At 42.4% G+C, this 17,003-nt stretch overlaps 1 protein-coding gene across 1 annotated transcript in view; it reads right to left on the minus strand.

The window, feature by feature from the left end:
- Positions 1 to 1,091: 1,091 nt before the first annotated feature.
- The window catches only part of LOC309504427 (sialidase-3-like), a gene marked incomplete at its 3' end in the record, with an annotated part of 31,162 nt that continues 15,250 nt past the window's right edge, over positions 1,092 to 17,003 (minus strand). Inside the window, exons 2-4 of the mRNA XM_082177526.1 lie at positions 8,679 to 8,939; positions 7,985 to 8,569; positions 1,092 to 1,274 (exon numbers count right to left, since the gene is read on the minus strand). Of these exons, the coding sequence (XP_082033652.1) occupies positions 1,092 to 1,274; positions 7,985 to 8,569; positions 8,679 to 8,924 (1,014 nt within the window). The 5' untranslated portion in view covers positions 8,925 to 8,939. The remainder of the gene's footprint in view (positions 1,275 to 7,984; positions 8,570 to 8,678; positions 8,940 to 17,003) is intronic.

Here is a 17,003-nt window from a genome sequence, read left to right on the forward strand (position 1 = left end):
TTGCGCCACTCCCATTTTAAGAGCAGAAATTTTACAATACCTAAACACAATATTGGGTTTGAAAAATAAGAAAGCTGCAAAGTGCGTTTCAATCTGTAAACATTTTCAAATTTTTGTTTAACTTTTAAGTTTGTCACTGTTTATGTATATGTCTTTTTATGTTTGTTTATCGGCTTTACTCTTTGTACCCCCCTGACTGTAATTGTATAATTCTTAAAATCAATAAAAAAAAAATAAAATAAAATAAAAAGCTGAGTGTTAAGGGTTCAGTGAGGTTCTATAGACTAGAGGGATTAAATAACTTTTTCTAAAGAGACAATAAATCCAATAAAGAATAAATAAAGACAATAAAGAATGAATATATTTCTGTATAAAAGGTTATATATAATGGTAGGTACAATGGTTTTTTCACGTGAATTTTCTGTGAAAATCATTCCAAACACTATCGCAATTTCTTCCTGCATATCGTCCGTCATGCTTATTCTGAAGTCTCACGATATTTTGCGAGATTTCCTGTGTTCATAGTCGAGACTCTGGTTGAAAATCTGTTTGTGTGTGGTGTGCTGTCTTTGTCACATCATGGCACACCACACACTATAGGAGCAAAACGCTTAAATCTAGGATTTTTTGTCCTCATGTTTGTGGTCTGTCACATTTTGAAAATCTTTTAAGATGTAAAAAATCTTTTGGTGTGTACCCAGCATTAAGAACGACGTAGCATTAAGAACGTTTCGGGAAACCCAGCCCATAACCGATTGTAATGTACTGATGCTTTTCTGACGTCATTTGTCGCGTACGTGCTTTGTCGCGGTAGCATATGGAGACGGGGGGAAGTCTCTCGCAGGTCCTCTGTTCTAATACGCAACATTTCCCGCTCGGTCAAAACCACGCTCATAGCAGTAACGCCCATCAACGTGCAAATGTGGGGAGGCGTCGCGACACCACGCGACAGTCGTGTCACAAAAGTGGTGTCACGGTATGCAGAGAGAGAGTGAATCCAAAAGGCGAAAAGCAGGTGCAATAGTTCTTTAATAGAAATAGGGCAAAGCCGCTGTGGCCGATTAAACAAAGGAATTTCACAATAGAAATGTTCAGGTAGAGACTGTGAGAAAACTCAAACGGCAACTGAAGCGGCAGGTCCGGAAGGCTTGTATATAGCGAGGCCAGGGAAGCTGGTGAGGCGTCGGACCCTCTGCTACTCTCCACGGCAGGTAACTGGGCAAAGCACAAATCAGGTAACACACGGCAGATAAAGACTGGACTGGACTAATCTTCTGTAGGTAGAACACAATTGTGAGTACATACGTGACAGGCAAAAATAATCCGACAGAGAAAAGGAGAAAGATAGAGCTAGAAATAGAGAGACTAATGACAGGAGATAGAGAGCAGGTGTGAGGATGAGAGAACGAGGAGCAGCTGAAGGAGATGAGTGAGTGATAACGGGTGAGAGAGAGAGAATGGAGAAACAGGAACAGAGAGAAGTCAGCAGATGGAGACAGAGAGAAAAGAGAAAAGAACCAGGATCATGACAAGTGGATCAGTACCGTTAGAGATGCGCAGATGAGCTCCAACGTCACCCGAATCCGCAGCCAAAAACAAATCATCCACCCGCCCCAATAATTTTCCAGTAAAATTTCCCCAATGATTTAAGTGTCCGCACCCGATGGTCAAATAATAATTATTCTGTGTTGTTACGCGTGATTATAAATGGATGATCGTCACCTTCAACAGCAGATTCGATGACGGTTGATGCGTGCATCTTTAATGGTAACATAATACCCTGATTAATGAGCGCTGCTTTTAAATGAACATTTCTTTAAAACAAAATTTATTTGACAGATTTTCCTTTTCTTAATGGCATAAACAAGCTTTAATCCCTTGAAACTTGAACTGGAATGTCATTGTTTCTGTCACTGCGACTTCCCGAACAGGCGAGCACATACACACGCGTGCACACATCACTTTTGAAGTAAAATTTTAAATTGAGGATGCATCGTGATATTGAATTGAACTGAATCGATGACATGATAATCGTAATCGAGTGTCGGTTCACACCCCTAACGACTGGATCCATTTATTTAGTCTGAACTTTATTTCTTTACAGGTGACGTGATTGTGTTGACAAATGAAATCGTCTACAGGCCGCGGTTTGTGTTAAAAAAAAATCCAACCTTTGGAATAGACTCTCAATTCCCAACGCCTCGGAATCAATTCTTTTTGGAATCGATTCCCAGCCCTAGTTCGAGCGACGCAAAAATATCCTGTGAATCTGAACGTGTTTGGAGAGGGGTTTTGGATGATTTGTTGGGTTTAACTGATTTCTGCGAAAGAAATTCTCCTCTCGATTATCATTTTGTATATAGAGTTTCACAGTTGATGGAAGACGTAGCAAACACAGTGGATAATTGTGGTTGTACAATAAATGGAAGGATTTGGGTTATGTTTGATGAGGCACAGAGTGTCATTCAACGACTGAGTCCCTCGGACCGTAGCAGCCGTAACGCTATTGTACTTCCAAGCATTCTTGAACTACACCAGTCGTTGAATGTTCCAGCAGAAGAGACGGCAAGATGCCTTGAACGGCCTGCACGCGTTTAACTACAGCGGTCAATCGCATGACTGACTTTATAGTATTATATACAGCATGTCAAAACATTAGGCTGAATATTTACTACAGTTAAGTTGGTTCCGTGAAGGCGGGGAACTCTCAAATGTATGTGAGTGCTTTAAAGGGCATTGAAGTCGGAATTTGTTCAAATATTATAATATAATTGTATTATGTAATACCTTACTATGATTAAAACATGCTTTGTTTTTAGGTAACGTGACTTGAACACCTCCATTACGAATGAGGAGTTGGATAGAATATTGGCGGAAATACACCACAGATACCCCAGTGCTGGCTACAAGATGATCTTGGGACACATAAGATCCAGGCAACTGCGTATACAAAGTAGGAAATGTAGCAAATATTAACAGTTTAATCATCTAATGTCTCATCCAGGTTTGATATTAACAGATTTAAGGACGTCTTAGGACGGCCCGACGCCTACGTTACAGTGTACCAGTTCCCAACAGTGTGTGGCACATTGATGGGAATCATAAACTTATTCGGTTGGTTTTAAGCATTTCTTTGGTAAAGTTAATGGATAATGTTGCTAATGTCTAGGGTCACACAGAATCTGCAATTACAGACCTAAATTTAATCATTTGCACATGTCTACAAAAGTAGTGGTCAACAAGTTACACAGTCAACAATTAGATTAAAAATGCAGACTTTTTGCATGTTTTTTTTTTGTTGCAGATTTGGGTAAAGAAACAGGTATAGAAAATGGTGTATTCTTTCAGATCTATCAGAATATAAGACTATTACACCATAATTGGTAGCTGAAAACAAAACAAAATGTTTAATATATAAAACTTTGTGACTGATGGGAATTTTATTTTGTAGACATGTGTAAAGGATTATATTTAGGTCTGTAAGTGCAGATTCTGTGTGACCCTGGACATTAGCAACATTATCCATTAACTCCTGACTGTAATCCATTATACATTGACTCCTGACGTCCTTAAATCTGTTAATATCAAACCTGGATGAGACATTAGATGATTAAACTGTTAATATTTGCTACATTTCCTACTTTGTATACGCAGTTGCCTGGATCTTATGTGTCCCAAGATCATCTTGTAGCCAGCACTGGGGTATCTGTGGTGTATTTCCGCCAATATTCTATCCAACTCCTCATTCGTAATGGAGGTGTTCAAGTCATGTTACCTAAAAACAAAGCATGTTTTAATCATAGTAAGGTATTATATAATACAATTATATTATAATATTTGAACAAATTCCGACTTCAATGCCCTTTAAAGCACTCACATACATTCAAGAGTTCCCCGCCTTCACGTAACCAAACTGACTTAACTGTAGTAAATATCCAGCCTAATGTTTTGACATGCTGTATATAATACTATAAAGTCAGTCATGCGATTGACCGCTGTAGTTAAACGCGTGCAGGCCGTTCAAGGCATCTTGCCGTCTCTTCTGCTGGAACATCCAAACGACTGGTGTAGTTCAAGAATGCTTGGAAGTACAATAGCGTTACGGCTGCTACGGTCCGAGGGACTCAGTCGTTGAATGACACTCTGTGCCTCATCAAACATAACCCAAATCCTTCCATTTATTGTACAACCACAATTATCCGCTGTGTTTGCTACGTCTTCCCTCAACTGTGAAACTCTATATACAAAATGATAATCGAGAGGAGAATTTCTTTCGCAGAAATCAGCTAAAACTAACAAATCATCCACAACCCCTCTCCAAACACGTTCAGATTCACCGGACATTTTTGCGTCGCTAGAACCCGTCTTCAAACTCCCGATGTAATGACGTATAGTTTCTCTAACTGTCCAATGACAGTGCGTGTTACATTTCCAAGTGGGAGACGGTTTGGCGCTTCAAATTGAGGTGAAAGTTGATTGGTTGCTCCTACGTGTGTGCTGTCCAATGGCATTTTTTAACTCGATTGACAAATAGATAAATAAAAGCATTTGGCAAAACGACAAAGAAAAGCATCTGGCAAACAGAGAGAGAAAAGGTTTGCCAAAAGCTTTTTTTTTTAAAGCAATTAAACATGTGCATTTAAAATGATTCATAAATTTACTTTTTATTGTTTTATTAATCTACGTTTAAAAACATGAATTAAATAAACAAACTGTCATCAGCCAGTGGCCCATGCATATCGACTGTCACTAAAAATCAGTGGTAAAACGTGAGGAAATGCTAGATTTTTAATAGCTGGCAAAGCTAAAGTCTAATGAAATACACTGACACCTTATTTTTGTCCTTTCAGAAGTAACTGAATGCCCTGCTACAGGTGAAACTCGAAAAAAATTTATCGTGCAAAAGTTAGTTTATTTCAGTAATTCAACTTAAAAGGTGAAACTAATATATTATATAGACTCATTACATGCCAAGTGAGATATTTCAAGCCTTTGTTATTAATAATTTTAATGATTATGGCTTACAGCTATGAAAACCTTTTCACAATATTCTAATTTTGAATTTGCAGTTTTCATAAGCTGTAAGCCATTATCATCAAAATTATAACAAATAAAGGCTTGAAATATCTCACTTTCTGAATATCTGAACCCCATAATAAAGATGGACAGTGACAGAAATTTGCAGTGGTAGCAGTACCCTGCGTACTGCTACCACTGCAAATTTCTGTCACTGTTTCTTACTAGTAAGCTTTCGGCTTTCTTACTAGTAAGAATTGTATTGCGAGTGAGAAAGTACAATTCTCACTCGCAAGACTCGCATGACTGCATTAGTGAACAAGGCCGAAGTCCACCATTCTCCAGTTCTCAAAGCTCTCGCTCTAAAAATGCTTGCTACCATATGGCAAGCCGTTTTAACTTTTATTAATTTCCAGGATATGAATTCTTGATATCAACAATTCAATTTTCATTAGTTCAAATTATAGTTATTGATATCAGGAATTAGATTTATACTAGTAACAATGACAATTTTTACTAGTTAAAATGCTCATTCTAGATATCAATAATTGAATTTCAACTAGTAAAAACTATAATTCTTGATATCTGTAATTGTATTTTCACTAGTGAAATGTCACCATAGGCTGCCATTCAAAATCAATTGTTGATTTCAAGAATTGATTTCTTACTAAATTCCAGTTTCACATATCAGAAATACAATTCTTACTAGTAAGAAAGCCATTTTAGATATCTGAAATTATATTGATATCAGAAATACATTTTCAGATATCAAAAATTAAATTTTTTACTAGTAGCAATTTAATTGTTGATATCAAGAATAGACATTTTTACTAGTAACCACGTAATTCTTGATATCAGGAATTCACATTTTTACTAGTAACAATGTAATTTTTGATATCAAATGAGAATATCAACAATTAAATTTTTACTGGTTAAAATGCTCATTCTAGATATCAATAACTGAATTTCAACTAGTAAAAACTATAATTCTTTACTATAAACTATAAAACTATAAAAACTATAAACAGCAAATGCATTTGGGCCCATCTGTGCACCATGGGCTGCTGGTCTGAAAACGAGGTGTGTTCAGTTGCATTGTTGGTGTGTTGCTATTTTGAGGAACTGAAACAGACTGCGCCATTGACCAACTGAAACCTGGTCTAAAGTAAAAAAAAAAAAAAATTACAGAGCGCGTTAATAATGTGTGCCTATAGACTCTGCTCATTACACGCACAGGGACGCACAGCAGCACATGCACAACAAACAAGCCAAATATTAAAAATAAAAAGGATTACAATGTAAAATATGGTCTGCTTGTGCGGTTTATAACCTCACACACGAGCAGATCTGTTTCCTCTGTGGAGAAGCGTTCAGTCTTTCCGCTGCGCAAAAGTGGATTTGGACACGCCCTAACTGCACTTGTGCCCTGCGCTTTAGACCATGTGCTTAGATCGTTAAAATAGGGCCATGTCTTTAAATGCAAAAACGCGTTCTGTGTGAACCGGCCCTAATGGATTTTGACACGGTGTAAGAGTCTATTCTGTTTAATTAGATTCCATTTATTTTCCATTTAAGTATTTTACAAAGACAGTTTTCAACATCATTCAGAGAATGTAATTATTTTATGTTTATGTAATGTTATGAAATTACCAAAGAATATAGCTAAACTAATGAAAATATGTTTACTGTTTACATATTGAATAATTCAGGTGAATGGAATATATAGGGTTTAAAATTGAATATTTCAGAATTATTGGCATACACTTAATATAACAAATGCATATTTGTTTGGTTATAATATTTGAATTAAGAAACTGATGTATTTACAACTTGATTTTTTAACATTCAGACATTTTCATTAATAAACAAATTAATTCTAGCCGAGAAAAAAAAAAAATGCATTTGCGCCCATCTGTGTGCCATGGGCTGCTGGTCTGAAAACGAGGTGTGTTCAGGCGCATTGTTGATGCGTTGCTATTTTGAGGAACTGAAATAGACTGAGCCATTGACCAACTGAAACCTGGTCTAAAGTAAAAAAAAAAAAAAATTATGTTTACAGAGCACGTTAATAATGTTAATAATGAAAAAAAAAGAAAAAAGCAAATCACATTAAAAGACAACAATTTTTGCAACATGAACTTAGATATTGGAAAGGTTGAAGGCTATCTTTTCAATTTCTCTTTTCTGACCACATTCAAAGAGACAGGCAATGTACTTTTGATCCCCACACTCTGCCAGATCTGAGTATCCACTTGGACCTTCATTGATGCACTACATTGATTTCCATTGCATGATGGGATCCATCGGTGATTTTTTCACATAGATTGTGAGATCCTTTCTCTTGTTTTTATCAGATGGATGAGAATAGAGCAGCCATGTACTCTGATCAGAGGAAAGAATTTTCAGCACACTGCCATGGCAACCCTTACCAGTCTCTATCAGCAGTGCAGATTTAGGCTATGTTCACACTTAGCGTCTTTTTTCAAACTGCCAGCGTCTGTTCTACATTATAACCCTATGGAGTAAACCGTTTTTTCAAAAAAGTCCTGAGCGCTTTTTTAGACGCCACCGCCGGCGTCTTTTTCTGCAGCTCAGAGCGTCTTTTTAAGTTGAAAAAAGTTCAACTTTTCTGAAAAAAACGCCCTACGTCAAGCGCCTTTTTGACAGCTGACCAATGACAAGCGAGTAGCGAGACCTGTCGTTTCCATAACAACAAGAACAACTGTCTGTCGTGCACCCACAAACGTCTTTGTGAACCGACATTCTCCTCCCTGGTAACTTCAAAAGCCAACGTAAGAGCCAACTTTCTCTTTCTCGACATTTTTTGCATCACACAGCACTAGGCTACTGTTGCAGCTCTTGTTATAGCAACAAAAGACGCGCTCGGCTGCTATTTGTAACCGAACGCTGCCAGCATTTTTTTTTGCAAAAAAAACGCCGTTGTCAACTTTTTCTTGTCAAAAAAGACGCTAAGTGTGAACATAGCCTTAGGCTTGTTAAAAGTTTCTCCACCATTCTCGCTTAGAGCCTCGACTCTGTGGCCGGATGTACTTCGAGCATTGCAGTACAGTGTGTCGTCTATCTCAGCCATCTGACACTCATTAGACACCAGATCTTCCATTTGGTTTCCTACGTTCCAAGTGCTTCCTTTATCTTTACTGTAGAATGCAAATGCACGTGATACGGGGTAGGATGAAGCAGTTTTGGAATCAAAATAATATGTATATGCTGGGATAATCAGCCTCCCGTTCTTCATTTGAACACCATGTCCTGGTCCAACAGCAAAGGTGGCCCAGTGTTTCTCCTTTTCACTGATCACATGTTTCAAGTTCGTAACATCACTCCAGCTTCTGCCAGTGTCCTTACTGGTTATGTAACAAAGTTGTGCCTGGTTCTTTCTTGCTTTTATTTGATCATCTTCAGAGACTTTAGTGGGAACACAAATAAAAAACAGGAAGAGCGTTTTAGAATCTTTCTCATAGACCGGACATGGATTCATGCTGCGGTGGCCAGGTAGACGAGCTTTATCGAGCACCAGATGAACACTGTCCCACTGAAATAAAAACATGACATCATGTGAAAACAATCTATGAAATAGTTCAAAAAAGAAAATTGTCTGTTATGAAAAATATTTTACGATTTTGGTTAAACGTGTCTAGTACCTCAACTTTCTTGTCATTCTTCCACAATCCTCTTCTCATCACAAGCACTTCTGCATCAGCGTCGTCAGGAGTTTTCCGCTTTTCAGCGAAGGCAAGGTAGGTTTGTTTGGCACTGATATAGATGAGAGCTGGAATTCTGTACGTCACCTGCTTATCACCAACTTTTGCCTCCTGTTTGAATAATATTTCTGCTGGTGTGTCGTCGAGAGGAATTGAATTGCTGTTTGAAGATGTATTGTTACCCATTGTAAAATTCTAGCCCTATAAACAGAAAGAATAAATAGTAGAGGTATCAGTAACAGTATCACCGTGCACTTCAGCCACGTGTATGAATGTATGAATTACACTGCTTGAGAGACCAACTCAAATCAAATCAGAATGATTTTAGACCTTTTCTCAGAATTATGTTGGCTTGATAAAAGTCCTTTGGACTTTCATTGAGGGGGTCAAAACTTTTATACAATAACCCTTTTAGGCTTGGTTTCACAGACAGGGCTTAGATTAAAGGGTTAGTTCACCCAAAAAGGAGAATTCTGTCAGTAATTACTCACCCTCATGTTGTTCCAACCCCGTAAGACTTTCGTTCATCTTCGGAACACAAATTAAGATATTTATTGTAACAACAATGACTTTGTGTTGGGGAATTAATTAGCTCAAATTAGCGGTAATATTCATCAATGTGAATATGCATCTGTTGCTTCCATAAATTAATTTATTCAAATTAGGGAATAGGTCAAAATCTCGGCTTGTATCAGCGATTACACAATTACTTGTAATAATCACTGATAGAGACGGGTAGCATTTACTCAATTTGGGGAATTTGAGGTAGAAGTTGAAGAAGGTTCATTTACCATGCAGACTGGCCGTCCAGCGGACAGAATGTATAATTTATGAACAGAAATCAGGCGTCTTTAACACTGATAGATAACACTTTCTTGTGGCCACAAAGAAGATAATTATCTCCGTGTTTTAGACAATTTTTAGGTTTCTTTTAAGAATAAAACCAATCGTAGAGCTTATAAGGTAAAATCTGCACTCGTCAGGGACTCAGAATTTGAAACAAAACAGGCAAACTTAATTCAAATGATTTAACAAAGTTTATTTAAACAAGCTAGCGATTACACAATTATTTTAAATCACGCAGGAGTAAAAATGCATAAACAAAACAGGCAATATAACGATCGTAATACAGAAATACAACAAAATAAAAAGGTTTTAGAGAGAGATTTGGGAGAGAGAGAGAGAGAGAGAGAGAGGAACTCAGCGAGAGGAAACTAATAGTTGAGATACGAATGATTTTAGGTGTGTGTGTGAGATGTGGAGATGGTAGCGTTTGTAAGGTGGGTGTGTCGCTCCGTGAGCACGTGGTAGTGTGTTTGTCTCGGCACACGTGGGTGAGAGTATATGTGTGTGTGTGTATGTGTATGTTTGTGTGTGTGAAAGAGAATTTAGAGAGAGGGATAGAAACAGTTTAGTCATTCACCACAAAACCCCAACGTTTCTCAGTAATATTTAGACAACTTTAAACAGCATTTCCTTCAGATTGCAAATTTAAAAGATCTACGTTACTCTGTTTGAAAGATCGGCCTTCCTTGGGTGCGTTCGTCTGTGTTGGATAAAGACACCTGGATCACGTGGTCACAGCGTTCTGGTTGCTATGGCGACTTGGAGCGAGCGAAGACTCAGCAAAGATTATCTTTAGCCTTAAGTTGGTTTTGTGGGTTGGTTTCAGAAGACTATACTATAGTAGTTCTAAGAAAAGACTTGGAAATAAAAGGAAAATAAAAGCGAGCGGAGCTTCCTTGAGGGAAGGAGGCGTGTCGTCTTTCTCTCTGGCGGACTGCAATGAGAGGAAAGGGGCGCGCAATTTTAAAGGGCTAAACTCACGCCTCCCTCACGTACGTGGGCCAATCGTCTTTAACAACGTATGGGCCCACCTCCTGACGTTTTGAGGTCTATGCGCCTCCTTTCCGCGGGGCTTTGAAACGATGAATTCGTCCATAACTTAATAACACTGGTATTTAATAAAACAATGCATTCTCTGATATTTTGTGTTAAAGATTCAGCATCGTTGGGGTTCGTGGAACACGGCAATACCGCGAATGACAGTTCTAATATCTAAAATCAAGGAGGTACATCATTTCTTGTAATTGTGGGCACCACAGAGTGATTACAGGCCAACAAACTACATAGGCATAATATTTGGGACAGGGGATCATACACATCAAGAAAATAAATTTAAAATGTTTTATACAAGGATTTTGGATCACACGTGGTGGTGCCTGAGTGTGTTTCTGTGTGTGTGTATGTGAGTGCGTCTTGAAAGTTCATACCCGTCCGCTGAACTCTTGTCCCCGTCGCTGCGGGTGAGGCTTATGTGTGTGCGTGCGTTTGGCTCTTTGGATTGATGTATTAGGCACAGACCACATGTTCTGGGCATCTGGTCTCTACAACACTGTTTTATTGTTGTGAAGAGTTAATTAGTGTCTATGTGTAAATCAGTGTCCGAGAGACTCCCTGGGGGGGGTGCTTTCGGGATCGCTCTCATTGGTCAGCGTTAGGCTCTCCCGGCCATAAACAGACGGTCTCTGTTGGTTTAGACGTAAGAGATCATGTAGAGTGAGAGATAGTCAATGATTTACACCATTTTTCGGCGCCGTTTGGGCTGCACGTCTTGCGCAGAGCAATCTCAAAACAGCAGAGGTGTCGTAAATGAGAGTGCTTTGGAATGTGAGAATAGCTTGAGTCAGAGCGAGACAGGGGTTTTGTAGATTTAGACTGCATTAATTAATTTGATTTAATCACCCTGCAACTGGTGATCTGCTCTCCGTTACATTCCCCCTTTTGATGAGTCGACCGGGCGTGTATGGGCCTAGTCGAGTCATCACGGTAACAACGGTCAGATGGCAGGTGCATGGATGGGCGGAGGCTGCACACGGGTGTTGCTTAGGACTGCAGCGTGAGCTCGATGAGGTCTTCAGCTTGCTCTAGTGGGGAGTCATCCTTCCGGAGGTTTCTCCTGAAGCCGACGGAGACTGCCTCTGTGAGCTTGGCTGTGGAGGTTCGAATTGCGTTGATCCTTCTGTACAGGATATAGGCCAAACCCAAAGCTAGGGCGTGTCCGAGGATGCTGGTAATGCACAGTGCGGTATCAGCGGCTGTCCATGTTTGTACCACAGGTGAAGTGTTCAGAATGGGTAGTCGAGACAATGCTTGAAGGGCTGAGTCCAGGGGAGCTATGTCGATAACTTGTGGCCCCCCTTTTTCAATCCAATCTTCCAGTTCGGGATCTAGAGTGAAATTGCGGTTCTTGAAGAACGACGGAATTTCTAGCTCGGCTTGGTACTCTTCACTTGGGAGGTGGTACAAGGCCAGGTCATCTAGGTGGAGGATGGCTCCTCGTGGGACTTGAATCCACATGCTTTGGTTGAGCAGGTTGACACGTGTAGCAGTGTCGTGTTGGTCATAGGTCAGTGTCGCTGACCGTACTGGAGTGTTCACGAGCCATCGGTTTCCTACGATCTCAGCTTGCGTCTCGGTGACCTGGTTGCGAGGTTTCGCATCGGCCGGACAACGTGCGTCGTTGGCTAGTTGTTGGAGGCCGCAGATCCCATCGGTGTTATCTCTGAGGAAAGGTTTGCTGGGACAGAGATAGTGAATGTCTTTCGTGCGGGTGCACATGTGTAGGTTAGGTGCTAGGTACAGTTGTGGGTCGCTGTCATGGTACGCTACCACGTCGGGAGTCCGTACTTTAAACTGAGTGTCCCGTTGCCAGAATCCGATGTTGACAATGTCTTTAAGACGGTAGATTCGGCTTGATTCGATGATTGGCAGATTGAGGAGGAAGCCAACCTCCCGCTGTGCCGGGTCAACGTACAGGGGAATGGCGCTACCTAAAGAGTAGGCGAGATGGGTTTGTATCGGATCCGTGGGTGCGGTGGTGGCGGAAGCCAGCACGGTTTGTACGAGACTCAGGGGTATTAGGTAAGGCGGGATCCTTCCCATGGCTAGGTTGTCCATGGAGGAGCTCACTTCTCTGAGCATGTCGGACATCAATGCGGTGACCAACTGAGTTTGGGCAAAGTCATTCTGGAAGACTGTGAACATCTGTCTCATTGAGTTCAAAGTTTGGTTCAACATGACGCTATGTGTGTTAAGGATGGTGACTGTACCTCTCAGTGTTTTGCCTATGGTGGTTAGGGATGCGCTTTGTGTGGTGAGTTGGTCTTTCAGCTGTGGGAGTTCCGTCTGGATTTCTGTCACATGTCTTCGTACCGTGGCGATGTTCACGGCATTGACGCTAGACATACCGATGTTGAACAGCGTGCCCACAGCTGCAGCGGCTCCGAGTAGGGCTCCGAGGAACCTTTTGGACCGTCTGTTGTGTCCACTCAGTTCGGCCTGGGTGAGAGTCACCTTTTCAAGTTGGTTCAGCATGTGGACGATGTCAGCTTCAGCATGGTCGAGGGCGGTTTCTGTCCATCTGGCACCCGCCCAACTGTAGTGAGTGGCGGATCTCGGGTAGTGCGCACGGTAGACGTTTCGGGGGTCGAGTCGCACGTACACTTTCTGTGTGTGTGTGCGGCAATTTGTGATAAGCAGTCCAGGCTGTTCTCTCAACACGATTCCCGAGGCTGGCCCCGGTGAGATGACATCGGGTGGTGGCTGGCCTCTGGTCGACTGAAAGCACATGATGGCAATCCACAGCAGCATCCTGTTACAGGCAAGAGTGAGAGAGGTGTGGATGAGAAGGGGAAAGAAAGAAGGCACAGATCAGCAAGGGTTGTCCCGGGGGATGGGACAGTCTTCTTTCCTGTAGGGACGGCGGTTGAGTTTAGTTCGTATTGGCCTCTTCTTGTCTGTCCCTACTACGGGCCACATATCTTTTAATTTGATTTCGGTGGACCCATTTGAGAACGGGTTCTCTTGGTCCCCGTTTAAGCTGGATCTGGTATGCTACAGGAGAGAGTTTGTTCACAATTTCATGTGGTCCAGTCCAGTGAGGCAGAAACTTTTTTGACAGTTGCTTGGGTGGCAAGGCGAAACTGTAGTACAGGACTTTGTCGCCCACACTGAGTTCTTGGTGTGATGCCTTTTTGTCGTAAAAGGCTTTCTGGCCTTCAGCGCTGGTCTTCAGGTGTTGCTGAGCGAAAGCGAAAGTTGTTTTCAAGTGTCTATGGAGCTCGTCCAAATATTGGGACGTAGTATAGGCGGTGACGAGGTTGTTGTCTCCTGGTTGGTACAACAGGTGTAAGGGCAGAGTCATCTGCCTCCCAGTCATGAGTTCAAATGGAGCCACTCTGGTGGATTCCTGTGGTGTGGCTCGGATAGCCATCAGCACCAGGGGAAGTTTCACATCCCAGTCTTTCTGGTTAGCCGACACATATTTTCTCAACATGGCGACCACCGTTCGGTTAGACCTTTCTACCTGTCCGGATGAGATCGGATGGTGACTGATGTGAAGTTTGGCTTGTACCCCTAGAATTCTCCAGATCTTTTGCATGATCTCTGCGGTGAAATGGGTACCTCGATCTGAATTGACTTTCAGTGGCAACCCGAATCGGGAGAAGATGTGGTTCATCAGGAGATATGCCGTTGTTTGGGCGGTGTCGTTAGGTGCTGGCAGACACTCTACCCACTTGGTAAACTGACACACCACCGTGAGAAAGTATTTGTTACCTCTGCTCGATCTGGGCAGCGGTCCCACCCAATCAATTTGGAGATCTGACCAGGGAAATGTGATTCCTCTGCGTTGCAACGGGGCTCTGTGAGTTAGGTTTGTTGGGTGAAACTGACAACAGACCAGGCATTCTCTCACATACTCTGCCACATCCTGCTGCATACCTGGCCAGTATGCCACTTGTCTAAGTATCTCATACGTGGCTCTGGTACCGTGGTGCCCCGCGTAAGGTGCGTTGTGGGCGTGGTTTATCATCTCCCCCCTTTGACATCGGGGCACGACAAGCTTGGGCGAAGTGGTGTCATCGGTGACAAACCATAAAATGTCGTCCCGCACACGCAGCATGTGTTTGCTGTTGTGTAAGTGTCTGAGATCTGAGTTATCAGAGGTGTCAGACGGTGCGATTGGGTTGGGGGAGGGGTCTTTGAGGTGGAGAATCATAGTCTTTATGGCAGTGTCTGAGGCTTGCATTTCTGCAAGGTCGTTGTTTGAAATTTGTGGGGTTAGTGACAGCATCTGCGAAGCAGGTGCAGTAGCAGGTGATGGTTTCTTGCTTCGGGTTAGCACTGCTACATCGGGGGTGGGTGAGGGTTTCGGGGAATTCCACGGTTCACCGTGTAGGGCACCCGCTTTTGCGAGGGCGTCAGTGTGGTCATTGAAGTCTTTGTCTTGGCCTGGGAGTTTGGAGTGTCCTTTTACCTTTTTCCAGTACACGGCGAGATCGTGTGTCGTTGTGATGTTATCACATTCCTGGAACAGGTGTTGGTGTTTTACAGGCTTGTTGTTAGCAGTTCTGAAACCATTCTGTTTCCAGGTCTGGAGATGGCATACAAAACTGAGTCTGGCATAGTTAGAGTCTGTGCAGATGAGAAGTTCTTTGATGTTGTTTGATGCTGCGATTTGCAGAGTTATGAGAATTGCTGCGATTTCTGCATACTGTGATGACTTGGGGCCTAGCTTGAAGTGTTGTGGTGGGCATGGGTGGTCGTTCACCCACAGTACCCCTGCACCTGCTTTTAGGATGCCCTCGCTGTTGTAGGAGCATCCGTCCACGTAGGCTGTGGGCATGCCTTCGCACACATTCTTGTCAAAGTACCTGTGGCAGGTCAGTGGTGGTTCTTGGGGCTCAGGTGTGTTCAGCGTTGCGGCAGGAGAGTTGTCAGAGCAGTTTTGACAGGCCGCCAAGCCGTTACCTAGAGCGGATTTGTGGTTTTGTGCATATCTTGCCTCGACGTTTCGTCCTTGGAGAGCCATTAGCCATGTAGCAATGCGTGAATTAGTGACAACGCCGTCGCGGATTCGCTGGCTATTGAGGAACATGACGGGCTGGTGGCATGTTTCTATGATGACTTTCTGTGCACCAATGTAGTTGGAGAAGCGCTGAATTGCCCACACTGTACAGAGCAAAGCTTTTTCGCAGTCTGAGAATTTACATTCTGGAGGGAGAAGTGTCTTGCTGGCATATGCGACTACCTTCTTGTCTTGGTCATGTTGTTGGTATAGGCCAGCACTGAGACATTGGTTTGAAAACCCAGCTTCCAGGTGGAATTCTTTTTGTGGATCAGGGTAAGCAAGGCATGGAGCTGTGCATAAATGTCTTTTTAGTTCTACCATGGCGTGTTCTTGAGCATCTGACCAGACGAAAGGGCAGTCCTTTTTCAACATAGTTGTTAAAGGCCTGGCGATGTCTGAATAGTTTTCGATGAACTGTCGGGAGTAGTTGCAAACTCCTAGAAAGCTTCGAAGTTCTGAGACGTTAGTGGGGGGCTTGATGTTTTGGATGGCATGAATACGGTTTGATTGTGGTTCAATGCCATGGGGTCCAATGAGCAAGCCAACGTAATTGACCTTGCTTTTACACCACTGCCCCTTGTGGAGGGCTATTTTGGCGCCGGCAGCAGATAACTGGTTTAAAACATAGTCAATTTCTTTTAGGTGGTCTGCCACCGTCGTGCTTTTCATAAGCACATCGTCGACGTAAATCAGGTTACCTCTCATCCTGGCGTCTGGACATGCTTTGTTCAGGAATATGTTGAATTCAGCTGGTGAGTTTGCATATCCGAACGGACACCTGTTGAAGGTGTACTGTCGGTTGCCAAACGTGAATGCCAGCTTGTGTTGGTCGTCAGGGTGTACTGGAATGGTCCAGAATCCAGAGGCCACATCGAGTGTAGAGAAGATGGTGGCTCCTCTGATTTGTGGGATTTCCTGTTCCAGCTGAGTCATGGGCCATCGTGACAATGGCACCTGTTGATTTAATTTGCGATAGTCGATGGTCGGTCTCCACTTTCCATTAGGCTTGAGAACAGGCCATAGTGGCGCAGAGTATGTGCTGTTGCAGGCTCGAATGACATTTTTCTCAAGCATTGATTCGATGATTTCCCACACCGGTTCGTGTGAGGCGATGGGAATCTTGTATTGCTTGACAAAGGTGGGCGGAGCCTCAGGGTGCGTGGGGATACGCACTGTGTGGAGGTCCGTCAGACCACAGTCTAAAGAGTCTTTCGCAAATGATTCTTTGAACTTGTATAGGACTTGTTTTAGTCTTTGGCGGTCTGCATCATCCTGAAGGGCATCAGCATCCTGTAGAATTTGTTGCACTTGCAATTCGAAACCTTGGTATGGTTCCTCTGTTGGTTTGTCAT

The sequence above is a fragment of the Leuciscus leuciscus genome, assembly GCF_965113295.1.
Source record: "Leuciscus leuciscus genome assembly, chromosome: 8".
Classification (NCBI taxonomy): domain Eukaryota; kingdom Metazoa; phylum Chordata; class Actinopteri; order Cypriniformes; family Leuciscidae; genus Leuciscus; species Leuciscus leuciscus.